Here is a 19,252-nt window from a genome sequence, read left to right as displayed (position 1 = left end):
TTTGATTTTCACTCCAAGCTCTTCATTATATTGCAGATGAACATGCAAAGAGAAGAATTGCATGAGTTGCAGCTCATGCTTGGAGAAGACAAGGCCAAGATATTGCTTCATGTGTGAGCTACTTAGGTGATGGATAATGGAAAAATCTTTTTTTTCCATTTTGTGTGTGTTGTTTGTTTTTCCCTTTTCAATTTTATCTCAAAAAATCAAATTTTGATTTATTAAATCTATTTTGATTTTAAAATGAAAAAAAATAATTAACTCCATAAATTAATTATTAAATAAAACTTAATTAATTTAATATCAAATATTAAATTAATTTTAACACATATCCATCTTTGTATATTTAAATATATAAATTCTCCTATTCTGTTTAATTCTAAAATTAAACATATAATTATATCTCATATAATTACTAATTCCCTTAATTCTAATTTGAACGTTTCAAATTAACTTATCACACTATTCTAGAGCTAGTTCGTTACGAGCTAGTAGGGGGACCTCGTGGACCTACACATCCTAGGCTCCAACTATCCGAGACTAATTGACTAAACTCATTAGATCAAATTAATCCCCATTAGTTAACTAATGGGTCATTCCACTAAAGCCCATAGTTGCACTCCCTTTACTGTAGATATATTATGTCCACATGATTTAATCATAATCAGCAAGTCGACTCTTCACAGGTTGTTTGTAATAATGATTGGGTCAAATATCTATTTTATCCCCGAGATTATGTCTTATTCCTCAAGTCCCTACTGATCCTCTAATGAACAACTGGTTTGTGATCCAATCACCAAACTAAACTCTCTCAGCCCAGTGAGAGGTTGGAGACCTTTGTTCAAGACCTGGATTGAGTACTTGAGAGAACAACCTTTCTCCTATCCCTAAATCGGGTAGGTGTGAACTTTTTCTTGCACCTTATGTCCCCAGCTATCTATCCGATCATACCCCTAAAATGGGAGTCTTATTGAGCCGGCACTGTTGAGCCAACCCTCAACTATGCAAATCTAAGGGCAATCCCGAATAAACAAGAGTTCATAGTTAGCTCAGGATTAAGATCGATTTATCTAGGTCATCTAAGTGAAATAGTTAGTCTTAAACATTAAATAACATTATAAAGTAAGAGTGACTTATTTCTTGGTCTGATCTTATGCAAACTTATTGCATAGGACGCCCCCACTCCTTATGTCATAATATGTACGAATTAGGATCACATCGTATGTAGCACTTTACAACTCTTTGTAATAACTACATAGTAGGCCACATCCAATGGTGTTACCATAATAAGGTACCAAACTTCATTCATGTACCATAGATCATTTTGATTATTTACTCGAACACAATCCACTCTTATGTCTCCACATAAAGTTCAAGTATTCATACAATAGTCATGGGTCTTAGTTTATTGGATTTACAATTTATGAGATCAATAACAAGTATATTGATAATAGAAAATGTTTATTATTTTACAATCAGCGAGTTTTTAGGACATAAAACCCAACAATTTAGTATGCAGTATAATTCTTCTTTCCCTTTAACTTTAAAGCCTTTTGGTTGCACCATATATTGAAGGGATCAAATCCCTTGTGGAAGCGCGTGAACGCCTTGCTTTTGGTTTTTGTTTTAGAACTTAAAAACATAGAACAGAGAAACAACATTCATAATGCATAAATAATAGACTTGAAATTACAGAGGAAGATAAATCCCTACCTTTGAAGACATTTTTCTTATCCCGATCTTCAAAGAAACTCTACAATACATCTCCCTCGAACAAACTGTGAACACTACCATCGAATCTTTCCTGCTATTCTCTTGGCAAAGACCAATTTTTTGGAACTGTCTTTTGAAAGAGAAGGAATTAGCAAGGAGAAGAATCATAGAGAATTTTTCTTTGTGAAAGGTTTTAAGAGAGAAAGATTGGGAGGAAGAAGATGAATTACAGAGAGATTCAGAGAAATCTCATCCATCTTTCTCTCTTCTCAGAAATGTGCAACCGATCTTCCAAATTAAAAGCTTCCTCCCCCATCCCATCTATTTGAATAATATGTGAAGTTGGGAGTTAATGAAAATTAACAACCCAGTTAATTAAAATAAACAATTTATTTTAATTAAATATTAATTATAATAATTAATAATTAAATTAAATTAATTCAATAATCAATTAATTTACAAAATTAAATATATTATATTTAACTTATTAAATATTTGAATCTTATTCAAATATTTATCTCTTTCATAACCTATAGTTTCAATATGAATCTCATTCATATTAAATTTTAGCCCATAGTTTTAGTACTCATATTATTTATCTGAATCATATCAAATTATAAATTTCTTTTTATCATGAAGTTTAATTTTGAATCTCATTCAAAATTAACTTTATATTATAATGTATATATTAATTATATTATATACAATTAACATTATTCCTTTATTTAATTTGAACCATTCAAATTCTTTCAAAACTCCTGGTACTTGTTTACCCATTGTGAATTAGTAGAAGAACCTAATGGACCTACATATTAGAAGCTTCAATGATTCGATATTAACTAACTAGAATTTTTAACTATGTTAATGAACATTCATTAACCGTGGGTCACTTCACTAAAAACCCGCAGCTGCACTCTTCGCACTATAGAATCTTTTTTTGTCCGTGGGTTTAACCATTATAATAAGTTGATCCTTTACGAGCAGTTCATAATTACAATAGGATCAAATTACTGTTTGACCCCTATAATGATCTCTTACTCCTTAAGTACCATTAATCCCTTTAATGAATAACCTGTTTATGGTCCTACCATAAACCAAGTCATTCTCAAGTCAGTGAGGGGCATGTACCCTTTGTTTAAGACTCGAAATCAACAATTAAGGGAACTACTCCTCTACTTATCCTAAAGATAGGAAGGAGTAAATCTCATCTTGTGTATGTTCCCAGCTTCTTACTTGGACAAATCCCCAAAATAGTAAGCGTATTGAGTCTGCAACTCAAGACACTCTCACCCATACAAATCAAAAGACTAACCTTATAGACAAGAGTCCATAACTCACTTAGAATTGAGATCGAATTACCTTATGAAATATTAATCTCTTCAATTAACGGTGTTATAAAGAGAGATTAAATATTTTTCGGTCCAATCTTATACAAACTCTTTATATATGATATCCTTACTCACATGTCTCCACATAAATGATTTGGATCATATCGTTGTAACACATCACAACAATTGTAATATTTACAAAGAGGGTTGTATTCATAGTGTTACCAGGATAAGACATCCAACCTTATCCATATACTATAGACTCTTTAAGTTATTACTTGAACTTGATCCACTTGTATGTCCACTACATATTGTTCAAGTCTCTGAAATAACATTATTTTTTTCCTTAATGAATAATTGCATATATAAAATAATCAATCATTCTTCCAAGTAACTTAACTATACGAGGCTTTAGGACATACATCCCAACATATATATTGTCTCATTTAGATGTCCATGTAGAAAGGTTGTCTAGACATCTTGTTGATCCAATTCCAAGTTGTTTTGTACTATTGCTGATTGTAAGAGCCTTATAGAAGTTTGTTTAAACATTTGTGAGAATATTTTTGAGTCACTAATGCCTATATGAGAAGCCTTTAGCCATCAATCTAGAATTATATTTAGGCATCTGTTCTCTTGTAATTCCTTCATTTAGTTTGTAGATTCATTTGTATGCAATTAGTTTGCGCTCTTTAGGTAGAAGAGCTAGAGACCATGCATCATTTACATTAACATTTCTTCATTTATAACTTCAATCCATGATCTAGCAACAAAACTACTTACAACTTCCTCAAAGTTTATGGTTCTTCATTAAAAGGGGTCACCGTTGCATTTAGAACTAAGTTCATATGGTTTGTTTTTTAGTACCTAGTAGAAGGTATAATAATTCTTCTTTGTCTGTCTCTAGCTAAGGAGTATTTACTCAAATCAGAATAAACATTTACATCTTGCTCCCCTGTTTATTCCTTTACCTCTTCTAATTCACTATGAGGGTTAGCAACGGTAGGTAAATCATCAGTTTTCTCCACCTCAATTCTATTGATGGATTTCTCTGTAGATTTAACTGTTTGTCTTCCTTTTACATAAATATTTTATTTTCCTAAAAGTCACATCCTTATTGAGTATAAATCCCTTCTAAATAGGATGCCACATCTTGAAATCTTTCACCCCTTGTGTAAAGTCAACAAACATACATTTTGTAATGCCTCAGATTTCAATAATTTTAAAATAATGATCTTAAATAGGTTGGATTATATGTTTTTTTCCCCCAAATTTGAGAAGATAATTAATTTAAACTAAGTCAAAGAGAAATTTGAAATTAATTGGTGAAAGATAATGTGCAGATTGAGAGATTTGGAACTTTGAATTTAATTTAAGGAAAATTGGACAAACTATTTTAGACTTTGAATTTAATTTAGGAATTTGAAGGAATGTACAAGCATGCAACGGAAGCAATCAGAATCAATAAGCACTCTAATTACACTTAATTTGAGTTCTAAAAGCATGCAAAGAAACATTTTTCAGATAAAAAGAGTTTCTACAAAATATACCTTTGAAGAATCCTCCAAATTCAAGCTACTCTCCACGAATTTGACCTTCAAAATAATAGTAGACCACCAATAGTGTATTCTCTACTATTCTCAGCCTTGGATTTGAGTGGTGGAACTCAGAATTCAAGTGAATTGTGAAGGACGATGGAGAGGGTTTGAGCAGAAATTATTTTTCTACAGAAATTCTGAAGTTCATCAAGCATCCTTCTTTCAAGTCTAAAATTGAAGTATTTATGTATCTAATACATGCAAGCAATTGTCATAATGCTAATTGACACTTCAATTAGACCTTGCTAATTGGGCTAGGTGTTGGATTAAAATGAATCTACTTCAAAAACAAAAGAAGTTTGGAATTCTCCACTATCAAATTTAATTTTCTATTTTCTAATTATTAATTTTTTATTTCTTTTTGATATTCAAAATTAATCAAATACAAAAATTCAATTACTTAAATTGAATTTGAAAATTTAAAAATTGAAAATAAATTCCATTTTAATTAATTAAATAATAATTAAATATTAAATAAACCAAACACCTAATTTATCATGAATCCTATTCATGTATTTTAATATTTAAATATTTTAAACTCTCCAATTTCATTAAGTTTAGCAAAATCAAACGTTTAATTATATGAAATATAATTATCTAAACCCTAATTTAAAATTGAACATTTCAAATTCAAACTCTAATTGGAAATTTAAACACTTCAAATTGAAAACCCTAAATTCAATTTGAACATTTCAAGTGGAAAATCTTAACTTTTATTTTGAATTTGAACATTTCAAAACCACTCTATTCACTAATCCAAGGTGTTAATGTTTTATGAGCTAGTAGAGAGACCTTATGAATCTACAGATTATGAGCTCCAACGATTTGAGATTAATTGGCTAAATTTTTTAGACCGTATTAATCAATATTCTTTAACTACCGAGACACACCAATATAGCTTGATAGTTTCACTCTTCTCACTGTAGATATATTTCTATCCACTTGATTTAACCATAATCAGTAAGTCGATCCTTCACAGGTTGTTCGTATTTACAGCTAGGTAAAAAGAATACCATTTTATCATTGTAAATACATATTGCTCTTTAAGCTCCTACTGATCCTTTATTGAACTATTGGTTTATAGTCCAACGAATAAACCGTCCCTCTTGATCATGAGAGGGTGGGACCCTGTTGTTCAAGACTAGGAATCAGTACTTAAGAGAATAACCTATTTGGTAACCCTAAACATGGTAGGAGTGAGTTCCATCTTGCAGGACTATGTCCCAGCTACCTATCCGGTATCTCAAAATGGGAGGCTTAAGCAGTGCTATTAGACTACTCTCACCTATATGCAGATCAAAGAATAATCCCGAATAAACAGGAGTTCATAATTAGCTTAAGATTAATATCGAGTTACCCTAAGTCATCGAATTTGAAATAGTCAGTTTTAACAGTAAACGGTCATTATAAAGAAAAGTGACTATTTCGAGGTCCGGTCTTTATGCAAAGATCCTTTGCATAGGATGCCACCACTTGCATGTCTCCACATAAATGATTTTGGGATCACATCATTTGTATCAATATACAAAGTGGGCCGCATCCAATAATGTCTCACAGGGCGAGGTACCCAATCTCAACCATATACTTATAGACCATTTGTATCATTTAGTTATATGCTAAAACTTGATCCACTTTTATGTCTCCACATAAAATTTAAAGTATTCATAACATAGTCATGGATTCGTTTATTGGATTTTACAACAGAATGCAATGTCAATAACATCTTATTGAATGAACAACTTAATAATACTTTTATTGATAAATAAAATATGTTTCCAATACTTACGAACTACGAGTTTTAGGCTATTCCCAATATTTGGAGATTTTGATAAAAGAATTAAATTTGGAATTTGGAATATTTGGAATATTTAAAAGTTAGGAGAGAGTGATTGTTTTAATGGTTTTGTAGTTTTTTTTATGTTTTAATTTTTGTAAATACACACTAACGAGTTTAGGAGGCTAATCAAATCATCCAATATTTTTTCTATTAAATAAGAAAAAGTTATCATACAATTTAAAAAATAAAAAAATATTTTAGTTTAATTTAAAGTTTAAAAGTAAGAGAGTAATCAAATCATCTAATATGAAAATTTTATAAAATATAATAAAGGATTATTACAAAATCTTAAAAAATAATTATTGGTTCAAATCATAGTTTGAAATTAAGAAAATAATCAAATAATTAAAATTAAAACAAAAAATTAGCTAAGAACTTATTATCATGAAATTTAAGAAAAAGATACTACAAAATTAAGAGGATAATCAAATATAAAATACGTTTTTTAACTAATTGACCACAAATTTTAAAAAAACAATATAATATTTATATTCATATTGAAGTTCAAAAGTAAGAAGACAATCATGGATTAAAACAAAACAAATTTTTTTACTAAGATGACAATTATCATAAAATGTTTTTAAAAAATGGCACAAAATATTTTAGTCTATATATATTTTTATACATACTTAATTTATATATTCTTTTATAATATCTTTTATATTCAATTAAAATAACTATTTTTTTATCACCCAACTTCCAACATTTTTATAAATATTTTTTCATGACTTATTTAAAAAATAAAGCTCTCTTAGGCTCTTATTTATAAAATAATGTTTTATTACTAAAATTTTATAATTAAGCTCTCTTTTTAAACTTTTATGCAACACATGCAAATACACGTAGTATCAAACTAGTAATATTAATTGGATTAACTTTTCGTGTCTTTTTAAATATATTGTTATTAATTTTGAAAAAAATGAGCTTTTAGAATAACGTAATCATAAATGACAATATTTAAGACCTAGAAGTTGTAATTTAGAATAAGTTTCAACGTAGAAATTAAAAATACAAGAAATGATATAATTCTAATAAGCTTAACTACTAAATATTGTACTAAAAAAAACTAACAGATGTATTAAAATAAATCTAAATAAAAAAAATTAGGTTTCGAATATTTTGAAAATAACTTATTACAATTTTTAATATTTTATTATAATTTTACAAATATAAACAAGTAAAATATTTAATACACACTCAATTTTATTTTATTTTTAAATAAATTTTAATATTTGACGAATAAAATTGAAATATAACGTACAACCTAAGTGATAAACTAGCATATATATATATATATGTAATATTTCAAATGGACTATGGGAAGTTCTACTCCTTTTAATTGACATTTTAGGTAATTTTACATCTAAATTATTAAATCATAATGTTTTCACTATTTTTTTTTTGATATTCACGATTAAAGAAAAGAAAAATCACATTTTATCTCTAATATTTTATCTATAATTCACGTTTAAAAGTTTTTTTTTAAAAAAATCACATTTTATTTCTCTAATTCAAATTAAAAGAAAAAAAAACAATTTTTCTAAAAGAAATCTATCACATAAAGATTTTTTTTTTTAATAAAAAAAAGTTACATTTTATCCCTCTAATTCACATTAAAAGAAATAATAATAATAATAAAAAACTCTATGTCATTTTATCTAATAATTCCGAGAATTGATTTAAGATTAAATCACCATTAATAAAAAGACTATGTCATTTTATATAATAATTTCAAGATTTAATTTAAGATTAAGTGGAATTAAATTTTGAATTAATTTTTTTATATAAATGAATTAAATTACGCTCGCAATTTCTTAAGGTATCTCTTTTTCTTTTCTACCTTTCTTTGGGTCTTTTTTTTTTTAGAATAGCACTCCTTCTTTTCTTTATTCATTCTCTTTCTCATTTTTATATTTTTTTATATTTTTTTCCCTTCCCAACTCTTTTCTCCCATTTTCATTCTATTTGAGATATATACACTAATCCCTTTTATTTGATATCTTTGTCCTTTTTATTTTGTTATCATCAACACGTTTTTCTTTTTACAACTTGATAGAACTTTATTGAGGTATCTTTTTTTTTTTTTTCGTTAATGAATTTGTTTTATTCTTTTTGTACCTCTATAAGTAGTCATTTCACCAAATGTTCTTCATATATTTCTATTGTTCTCAACTAAATTTGTCACTTTATATGTTATTTTCTCTTTTTAAATAGTGTAACCATAAACTATGTGAAGGAGAAGGAGGTCAGATCAAACACAATCTTCTTTATATTTATTTTTGTTTAGTTTATTTTTTTTATTCCTTTATGTGAGATAAATTTTGTTTTAGATTGAGATGTAGATTGATTAGAATATTACAAAATATATTCATCCAAATAAAAAGAAAAAAATATATTCTGTTTTATTGGATTATCACGAAAAAATAAAAAAGATTAGTACCGAATATAATCATCCAAATAAAAAGAGAAAAAACTATTCTTTTTACTAGATTATCACGAAATATTAAGTAAGAATAGAACAAAATATAATCTTCCAAATAAAAAGAAAAAAAACTATTCTTTTTACTAGATTATCACGAAATATTAAATAAGAATAGAACAAAATATAATCTTCCAAATAAAAAGAAAAAGAATATTTTGTTTAATTTACTGGAAATTGAATAATTCAAATTATCAAATCAATATATACTTTTTTAATAAGGTAGGATTATCACGATATTGAAAATATACTTAAAAAAAAAAAATTAATTCAAAGTTATTCTTTTTATACATGTTTAATTTATATATGCTTTTATAATAGATTTTAAACTTAATTTGTGATAGCATAAAATAACTATTATTTTTTACCTCTCCCAACTTTAAAAATTTTTATAAATATTTTTTTCTTGACATATTTAGAAAACAAAATTCTATTATTCAGAATAAGTTATCATTTCAAACTTTACACAACACGAACTATCCCTCGAAAATGAACAGCGTAGTTTTGGAAAGAAATTGATGAAAAAGGGTGGTTTTAAAATAATTTAGAAAAATAAGGTATATATTTCTTTTTTGTCTTCGAAAAGTCTTCTAGAAAATTGGAATGCATCATTTTTGCTTGGGAAATGGCACCCAGACATGAAGGGCGTTGTGATTTCTTTTATTATTTTCTTTCCACAAATCTATTTCTTTTATGTTTTTAAGGAAATATAATACCACTCTTTTTCTATAATATATAGTATAGTTATCCTTTCACCCTGCCTAATATAAGATTCTTCCCAATTCATTCCATAATGGCAAATAATAATGAAACCACTTGCAATATCTGTACAGAAAACAAAGCCTGGTGGAACATGTTCACAAACGGCAAGTGCCCCCATAATTTCTTCTGCAAAGATTGCATCTCTAATCACATCGCGGCCAAAGTGGAAGATAACATAGCCAACGTCAAGTGTCCACAGCCAGGCTGTGAGGCAACGCTAGATCTAGATATCTGCCAGTCATTCCTCCCCCAAAACGTGTTGGATCGCTGGGGAGATGTGCTATGCCAGGCCCACATTCTCAGGCTCCGCAAAGTCTACTGTCCCTTCCCGGAATGCTCGTTGGTGCTTATCGACGACGGAGCCGAGGTAGTAACGGACGCAGAGTGTCCGAGCTGTAAAAGAATGTTCTGCGCCAAATGTAATGTGAAGTGGCATCTGGGAGTAAACTGCGAGGACTTTCAAAAGCTGAGTTTGAATGAAGCGGGAAGAAAAGATTTGATAGCAATGAATTTTGCGGCGGAGAAGAATTGGAAGAGATGCCCACATTGTAGGATTTATGTGGAGAGGATTGAGGGTTGCTCTTATATACTTTGTAGGTGTGGATCTAAATTTTGCTATAGTTGTGGAGCTATGTGGGGTGGTAGTCATGCATGTCCCGAATCTGCTGAGGCACGTGTGCATCATCAATGAAAGAGTAATACTTAGATACATTATATTTCAAGATTTATATCTACCTTCATGTATCTCACTCATATCACATGCATAAAAAAATTGGTGGAGTGGGTCGTCGTCGTTGTCATCTAGTGTTTATTATTTACTACTCAAATAAAAATAGTTTGTACATGAAACACACTATTATAACCCAGATGGTTAAAATCGTGTCACTTCAAACACAAACTATCATAACCTATAGACTATTTATAATCAACTTCTGACTTTAATAACCAACTCAACGTCTCAATACCTCTTAAAAAAATAAGATAGAAAAAAACACTTCTATTTTATATCGCTTTAATAACAGTTGTTTAAATAAAAATTGACGGATTATATAAAGAAAAAATGTATTTTTTCAAACCAACCAAACATGCAATGAATTTGATACATTATATTTCAAGATAATGTATCAAATTCATGGCACGTGTGCATCATCAATGAAAGAGTAATACTTAGATACATTATATTTCAAGATTTATATCTACCTTCATGTATCTCACTCATATCACATGCATAAAAAAATTGGTGGAGTGGGTCGTCGTCGTTGTCATCTAGAGTTTATTATTTACTACTCAAATAAAAATAGTTTGTACATGAAACACACTATTATAACCCAGATGGTTAAAATAGTCTCCACTTCAAACACAAACTATCATAACCTATAGACTATTTATAATCAACTTCTGAATTTAATAACCAACTCAACGTCTCAATGCCTCTTAAAAAAATAAGATAGAAAAAAACACTTCTATTTTATATCGCTTTAATAAAAGTTGTTTAAATAAAAATTGACGGATTATATAAAGAAAAAATGTATTTTTTCAAACCAATCCAAACATGCCATGAATTTGATATATTATATTTCAAGATAATGTATCAAATTCATGGCACGTGTGCATCATCAATGAAAGAGTAATACTTAGATACATTATATTTCAAGATTTATATCTACTTTCATGCATCTCACTCATATCACATGCATAAAAAAATTGGTGGAGTGGGTCGTCGTCGTTGTCATCTAGGTAATGCCCGAATCCTTAAACTTTATGATCCGACTGCTACGACATGCATACTTAGACTTTTCTATCATGAGATGAGTTTTGGTTGAAATTTTAAAGAACATATCTAAATTTTATTAATTAGATAGAAAAACTATATAGAAATTTATTTATCAAAACACCAGGATCCATAAAACATTAGCGTGGTGGTACAAAATGCATGTGTCTATAATAGTGAGTTTGATGGTTGGGCATTTGAGTGACGTCCAACTCTGCCTTCTACGCTGTGTTCTTACCTACAAAGTCTGTAAAAATATAGGATGAGTACATAATATACCCAGTAAGTAGTTCTCACGTAGGGTAGTGACCAAATGCACAATCACAAGTAACATGTCATGAAAACATATGATTGGGACCGAAAACATATAATAACATGTGGTGATCGGTTATGCTTCCAACATAAATCTCTCCGTCCTGATAGGAAGATGAGGACTTAAGCGGAAACTAACCCATCTGATGATTAGCGGGTCATGCAGTCAGTAGGGCCAGAATCGCATCCAACATCAACCATTAACATAAACATTATGCTTCCAACATAAATCTTTCCGCCCTGATAGGAAGATGAGGACTTAAGCGGAAACTAACCCATCTGATGATTAGCGGGTCATGCAGTCAGTAGGGCCAGAGTCGCATCCAACATCAACCATTAGCATAAATGTTATGCTTCCAACATAAATCTTTCCGCCCTGATAGGAAGATGAGTACTTAAGCGGAAACTAACCCATCTGATGATTAGCAGGTCATGCAGTCAGTAGGGCTAGAGTCGCATCCAACATCAACAATTAACATAACCATAAGATTAGACTGGAAGCATAACTTACACCTAATTAAAACTTGGTTTTAACGTAATCGTGAACAAACATAATGCATGGGGTCCCTTGTAGAGAAACGTGTTCTAAACATGTAATGCAATATAACAATTAACATAACCATGCAATATAATAAAGGTACACTACCATAGAACATATAAAGAGAGGGTGAGATAAACTACTTACCTTGACTGTGATCTAATTATTCCTTATTATTCTTTATGATTTTATTAGTAAAGTTTTCCCTTTTTAAATCAAAAGAAGAAATTTTGGGCAGCACTGTACCCGAGCTTTTCTCTTCTTCACAGAACTTCCTCACTCACACTTACTTTTTCACACGATACTATGTTATTGAGATTTGTTTGAGAATGGGTTAAATCTTCGACAAAGGGTCCTATTTATAGTAGTTTTCAGCTCTTCTTAGTGTGACAAATCATCGTACAAGTGGCTTCTTTAAAATTACTTATGGTTTATGGATTCCTCTCAATAAGACACCTAATTTTGGCTAATGTTTGCCCTTACGTCATCATTCTTTGTTTGTATTCAATTTTAGGGTTTTTTCATGTATAATCTATAAGATCGTGGCCAAATTCAACGTATAATTTGCGCTTTTGTCCAAATCTCGCTTACTCTGCTCTTAAAATCTCGCTCTTTCCCGTTTTCTCGCTAGGAATTTACTCTGGAGCTTTCTTGTTGGAAATCCCGCTCTCTCCACTCTCGCTCTTAAATTTTCTTTTCCGTCTCGCTCTCTCCAGCTTTCTCGCTCTCGCACTCGCTCCCGCTCCCGCTCTCGCTCCCGCTCCCACTCGCTCTCTCAATCGCTCCCGCTCTTTCCTACTGTCTAGCTAAGAATAGCTCTCTTTACTCTCGCTCTCTCCAACTTCCTTGCTACAATTCTCGCTCTCTCCAAGTTTCCTTCAATCTCGCTCTCTCTAGGGATCTCGTTCTTTCTACTCTCGCCAGCCCCAATCTCGCTAGCATCGCTCGCTGGGTTTCTCGCTCTCCAATTCTTCCTTCGATCGCGCAACTCTCTTCTCAGAATCTCGTTTTCTCCAGATTTCTCGCTGGTGTGGCTCTCGCTCTCTCTCACTTTCTCGCTCCCGCTCGCTCCCTTATTCATTATCTTTTGGATAATGAATAAATTTCCAATTTATTTATTTATTATTATTATTATTATTATTTTCTAAATTTCCACTCCTTTAAAAAAAATTTCATCCTGCTTATTATTTGATATTTAATTTCCTGTATGCGTACAGATCTGGGTCGTTACAGTTTATTATTTACTACTCAAATAAAAATAGTTTGTACATGAAACACAATATTATAACCCAGATGGTTAAAATAGTCTTCACTTCAAACACAAACTATCATAACCTATAGACTATTTATAATCAACTTCTGACTTTAATAACCAACTCAACGTCTCAATGCCTCTTAAAAAAATAAGATAGAAAAAAACACTTCTATTTTATATCGCTTTAATAAAAGCTGTTTATATAAAAATTGACGGATTATATAAAGAAAAAATGTATTTTTTCAAACCAATCCAAACATGCCATGAATTTGGCCACATTAAAAGAACTATCCCTCGAAAATGAACAGCGTAGTTTTGGAATGAAATTGATGAAAAAGGGTGGTTTTAAAATAATTTAGAAAAATAAGGTATATATTTCTTTTTCTCTTCGAAAAGTCTTCTTGAAAATTGGAATGCATCGTCTTTGCTTGGGAAATGGCACCCAGACATGAAGGGCGTTGTGATTTCTTTTATTATTTTTTTTCCACAAATCTATTTCTTTTATGTTTTTAAGGAAATATAATACCACTCTTTTTCTATAATATATAGTATAGTTATCGTTTCACCCGGCCTAATATAAGATTCTTCCCAATTCATTCCATAATGGCAAATAATAATGAAACCACTTGCAATATCTGTACAGAAGACAAAGCCTGGTTGAACATGTTCACAAACGGCAAGTGCCCCCATAATTTCTTCTGCAAAGATTGCATCTCTAATCACATCGCGGCTAAAGTGGAAGATAACATAGCCAACGTCAAGTGTCCACAGCCAGGCTGTGAGGCAACGCTAGATCTAGATATCTGCCAGTCATTCCTCCCCCAAAACGTGTTGGATCGCTGGGGAGATGTGCTATGCCAGGCCCACATTCTCAGGCTCCGCAAAGTCTACTGTCCCTTCCCGGAATGCTCGTTGGTGCTTATCGACGACGGAGCCGAGGTAGTGACGGACGCAGAGTGTCCGAGCTGTAAAAGAAAGTTCTGCGCCAAATGTAATGTGAAGTGGCATCTGGGAGTAAACTGCGAGGACTTTCAAAAGCTGAGTTTGAATGAAGAGGGAAGAAAAGATTTGATAGCAATGAATTTTGCGGCGGAGAAGAATTGGAAGAGATGCCCACATTGTAGGATTTATGTGGAGAGGATTGAGGGTTGCTCTTATATACTTTGTAGGTGTGGATCTAAATTTTGCTATAGTTGTGGAGCTATGTGGGGTGGCAGTCATGCATGTCCCGAATCTGCTGAGGCACGTGTGCATCATCAATGAAAGAGTAATACTTAGATACATTATATTTCAAGATTTATATCTACTTTCATGTATCTCACTCATATCACATGCATAAAAAAAAATAAGAAATTTTACCACATGACAAATTGAAACTTATTTGGTGGGATATACAAAAATAGGTATAGTATGGGTAGTTTGTCCTAGAATGTTATAACATTTTATTTATCTATATAAAACTAAGGAAGTGTAAAGATGGGAGACCAGTGTTTGCAATCCAAAAACTGTCTAATTCTTCTTTACCATTCAAAATTCTCTCCTTTGTGATTTAAATTATATATAGGATGTTCTTTTTACCACATGATCCTTTGCTTTGTTTGGTAATTCATTTGGTTTTTTGGTTTTTTGACAGTCGTATATATATATTTATAGTTACAAACACTACTAATTCCATGTTCACATGTAAGTTTATTAATTATTTAGAAGTAAAAGTATAAAATATAGAAGTTAGGTACCAAATAAAAAATTAATTTTGTTTGTATTTTGTTCTTATTGTCGAGTGCTTCTCTTGATTTTATCTTGTATTACTCATTTTAAGGCAATGATCCTGTGCTCTTGGGTTCGAAGGTACGATCAAAGAACTATGGATGTGCAACTTAATTGAGATGTTCGGCTGCACCTACTAATCCATTGCTTTCCTTTAGTTTCTTTGTTCAAAAGAAAATGAAACTAAAAAAATTCAAGGATAAAAGTGTAACATTTTGGAATCGAATGACCAAATGAGAATAAAACTCATAATTTAGGGGTAAAAATATAGTAAGAAACCTAAGGACTAAATGGAAACTATAACCAAAGCTTAAGGGTTAAGAAGGTATTTTTTTTTCAATTTTTTAAAATTAAAAAAAGAATTTATTTGTCAAATGTGACTGAAATGAGTTTTACTTTGGTTATTGAAAGGTTGGTGGACTAATTGATATGTCTTGAAACCACACTCCCAGCTCTGAAAGCATGCTCAATATATATTAATATGTTAAGTACACCAAACTCAAAGCTAGAGGTGTCTTTATTTTTATTATTTTTTTTTATTTTACTTTTTTATGCCCAACTATCACTACAAGAAAGCTGAGCTATTTCTAAGTGCCAAACCCACCATGTATCATTCCTCCATTGCTTCAAGTGACATCAAATTTGCCACATCATCAATTCGAGATTTTTCTATTAAGCTTTTTTCAACCCTACCTTCTTCGTTTGAGCTCCGATTTGAATGATTCAAATTGGGTTGGGAAAACTTTTGAGAAATATGTACTTCATATTGAAGGTTATCAAAAACTTTTGAAAGAGATATATATTTATCGGAAGTGTTGAAAAAAACTATGATAAATATCTACTTTTTATCAAAGGTTATTTAAATATCTTTGAAAAAGACATATATTTATCGAAGGATATTAAAACGGGTAATTGTTTTAAATGGTAAAACTGATGAAAATGTCTTCGAGTATAGCAGAATGTCATTGTCTATCAGTAATAGACCACGATAAATCGCGGTAGACATTTTTCACTGACACTAATAGATGTCTATCATGGTCTATCACTAAAAGATAGTAAAATTTTGCTTTATATGTAAATAAGTTGGCTCATTTTGCTATATTTGCTGCTCATTTCTTTTCTCACTCCTCCTTTCCAAAGTGGATTTGCTGGTCGTTCCACTGGATCTGCTGCTCATCTCATCGTAGTTTGCGTGTCTTCAGATCTGTGGTTCGTCGGATCTGCTATTCGTTTCGTTCGCGTGTCTCCAGATCTGCCGTCATCGTTCGCGTGTCTCCAGATCTGCAGCTATCATTCGCCAAATCCGTCGCCGTCGTCGTTCGACATTCGTTCCATCGTCGTTCGTCGTTCGTTTCGCCGTTGTTCATCGTTTGTTTTGTCGTCGTTCGTCATTCGTTCCACCGCCAGATCAGGTGTGTTTGCCTAGCCATCAACCTCTTTTCATATGAAAGTTGAAACTCGTTCTTCTTCCATCCATTTTCTTCTCTAACGATTAATTTTCCTTTGTCTGGTTTTCGACGAGATGGTATTAAATTTTACACCCCTTTCCCCTTCTGATTCTGTTCAATTTCTTCGGCAAAACTTTGATCATAGGCAGCAGCGGGTGGAGTAGATTTTTTTTCCCTTGCAGTTTGAGTGAGTGGATGTTTGCTTGATGCTCTGCCAATTCATTTTCTCTTAATATCTTTATAAATTTATAACGGGCAGTTTCTATGATAAGATCTGAAGATTTGAATTTTTATTTGAAAACTGTCCTTCATCGTAGGATATTGGTTATGATTAAAGGTAGCACTGTTTTTAATCTAATTGTTATAGATAGATTCTATAACCTGTGCATCAACTTCTCTTATTTTCTTTGAGATGTAATGTATGTATGATGTGAGCAGGAGAATGTTAGTGAGAGTAAGAACGATGATTCAAAAAGTGAAGAGGTTGCTAAAGGCGCAAATGAAGCCAGGCATCGGCCATTTTAACTATGAGAAAACTGATCCTATTAAATCTAGCGCCTTGAGTAAGTGTTGTCTTTTTCTTTTTTCCTTTTGACTTTGTAAAATTGTGGTTTTTTCCCTTTAATTTCTTGGATTATATTCTTATCATAATGCATTTGATAATTTATTTTGTGCCCTCCAATTGGATTTTCTCTCTGTTGGAGGGAAGAGGACAAGGACATGTGGATTAATTAGTATTCCTATGGTGAACTGTTAATATCACCATCACTTGTCAAAATTGCTTTCTTGACTTACTTTCCAATGGTTTACACAAGATGTTTTAATTCATAAGTCTTGTCAGATTTCATGGCTGAAAATACAGTTAGCTACGTGTCGTGGTTGTTTGTTCCACAATAGTCCATGCGTGCTCCATTTGAATCATGCCTTTTTGAGTTAATCCTACTGGTGGCCGCTTTATTTTTATTGTGTGGTGGTTTAATATTTGATGATTGATCCTTGTTAACAAGAATTATTGGTCTTGGAAGTTCACTTTGGGAAATTGATAGTCTTCGACACCATTATTGTCATCCTGTTTCAAGGTATGCAGTTTAATATTGATCCAGAAACTTTTGTTGCTTTGGATTTCATACTGACAACTAGTCCTTATGTTCTTGTAGGTTAGTTTTGTCTCTTGAGAATGATCTGACTGTGAGATAAAAAACAACTGAAATTGATGTTAAAGATTTTGTTGCCAGTTCATACTCTACAATACTCGGGCAGGAGGTAAGTTTCATTGGTTCGGTAATTTCGCTATAATTAGTTAGCTATTTTATATATTCTTGTAAGGTTATATTTTGTCCTTTTTGAAACTGTAATGGTTAAGATTATCGACTATTATTCCATAGAAAGAGTGGATGTTTTCTCCTTTGTTCGGGATGAATCTCCTAGCTATTTACAACTTTTGATATCGTCTCTGAAATCCATCTGTTGCATCACTTTCCTAACAAAGAATAAAAATTAGATAAAATAAAATTCAAATGTTCTTTTTGTTCTGAATGGTGTTCTTAGTTGCAGTTGAAAAAGAAACTGAAGCGAGTCCCTCTGGCATTCTACCAAGCACCCCCACCACCTTGTTCTCGGAGTCTGATTTCGCTGGCTGGAGTTTCGATAATGAACACAGTGAGAAGAATATTAATGATAGCGATCATTTTTTGGCAAAAAGACAGCGCGTAAGGAGCTTATAACTTAGGTTTCTTCACTTACAAATTTGCATTGGAGCATGTTCGTTCCTCCAGTGAGAACTACATTCCAGGAAGCATTAAAATATGGTAGAAAGATGAATAGCTTATATTATCTCTCGCTTAGGCTCTATAAGAATCGCTCGACCGTAGCCAGGTTAACCGTTGGAAGATTGCGAATCCTTTAAGCAGTTTTATCACTCAAGAGTGGGGGGTGAAATTTTGCTGCCTTACCATATGCCATTCCTAATTGGACTTCCAAGCAGAACAAAGAGGTGACATTTACTTGTATTAGTTTTTCTTTATTTATTCAGGTTACTCATTAATACAACTTTTGAAGTAAATTTTGTTTTGATTTTTGTGAATTGAGTGTAACAGCCAGTTGTACACATTTTTCTTTGTAGTTTCTAATATATGACTTTGAATTTGTATTTTATAGAAATTTAATGAATTTAACTTCAGTGATGGGTTATCTTGGTTGATAGCTTGCGAGTTGGGTTAACTGTTTTTTTTTAAAGGATGCAAAATAGGACTTGCAATGAAATGAGTTGAATCTCTTATTATTTTGGGATTTTTATGAGTTGCTGTTGTTTCTTGCAACAACAAGGGATTTAGGTGAAAATTGTTCCTGGTAAGTACATTTTTGAATGCTTGCAGTTTTAAGCACAGTTTTTAAGTGTTTTCAAGTGACTCTAATGATATGAAAATTCCTGTTTGAGAAGTTAT

The 19,252-nt window shown here is 31.4% G+C and overlaps 1 protein-coding gene and 1 long non-coding RNA gene across 2 annotated transcripts; both read left to right on the top strand.

The window, feature by feature from the left end:
- The first annotated feature begins 9,557 nt into the window (after positions 1-9,557).
- LOC150035378 (uncharacterized) lies at positions 9,558-17,372 on the top strand. Its single transcript, XM_090314294.1, has 3 exons — positions 9,558-10,393; positions 14,143-14,860; positions 17,247-17,372. The coding sequence occupies exons 1-2, from the start codon at positions 9,749-9,751 to the stop codon at positions 14,854-14,856; spliced, it is 1,359 nt and encodes a 452-aa protein (XP_090170420.1). The 5' UTR covers positions 9,558-9,748; the 3' UTR covers positions 14,857-14,860; positions 17,247-17,372.
- A 6-nt stretch (positions 17,373-17,378) lies between these two features.
- LOC120089215 (uncharacterized) lies at positions 17,379-18,971 on the top strand. Its single transcript, XR_016530003.1, has 3 exons — positions 17,379-17,887; positions 17,966-18,071; positions 18,363-18,971. It is a non-coding gene; the product is annotated as an uncharacterized LOC120089215 (long non-coding RNA).
- The last annotated feature ends 281 nt before the right edge of the window (positions 18,972-19,252 follow it).

This window comes from Benincasa hispida, chromosome 6, assembly GCF_027475165.1.
Source record: "Benincasa hispida cultivar pf3 chromosome 6, pf3_genome.v1.1, whole genome shotgun sequence".
Classification (NCBI taxonomy): Eukaryota; Viridiplantae; Streptophyta; class Magnoliopsida; order Cucurbitales; family Cucurbitaceae; genus Benincasa; species Benincasa hispida.
The sequence above is the reverse complement of the archived record's forward strand: the minus strand, read 5'-3'. Positions and strand labels throughout refer to the sequence as shown.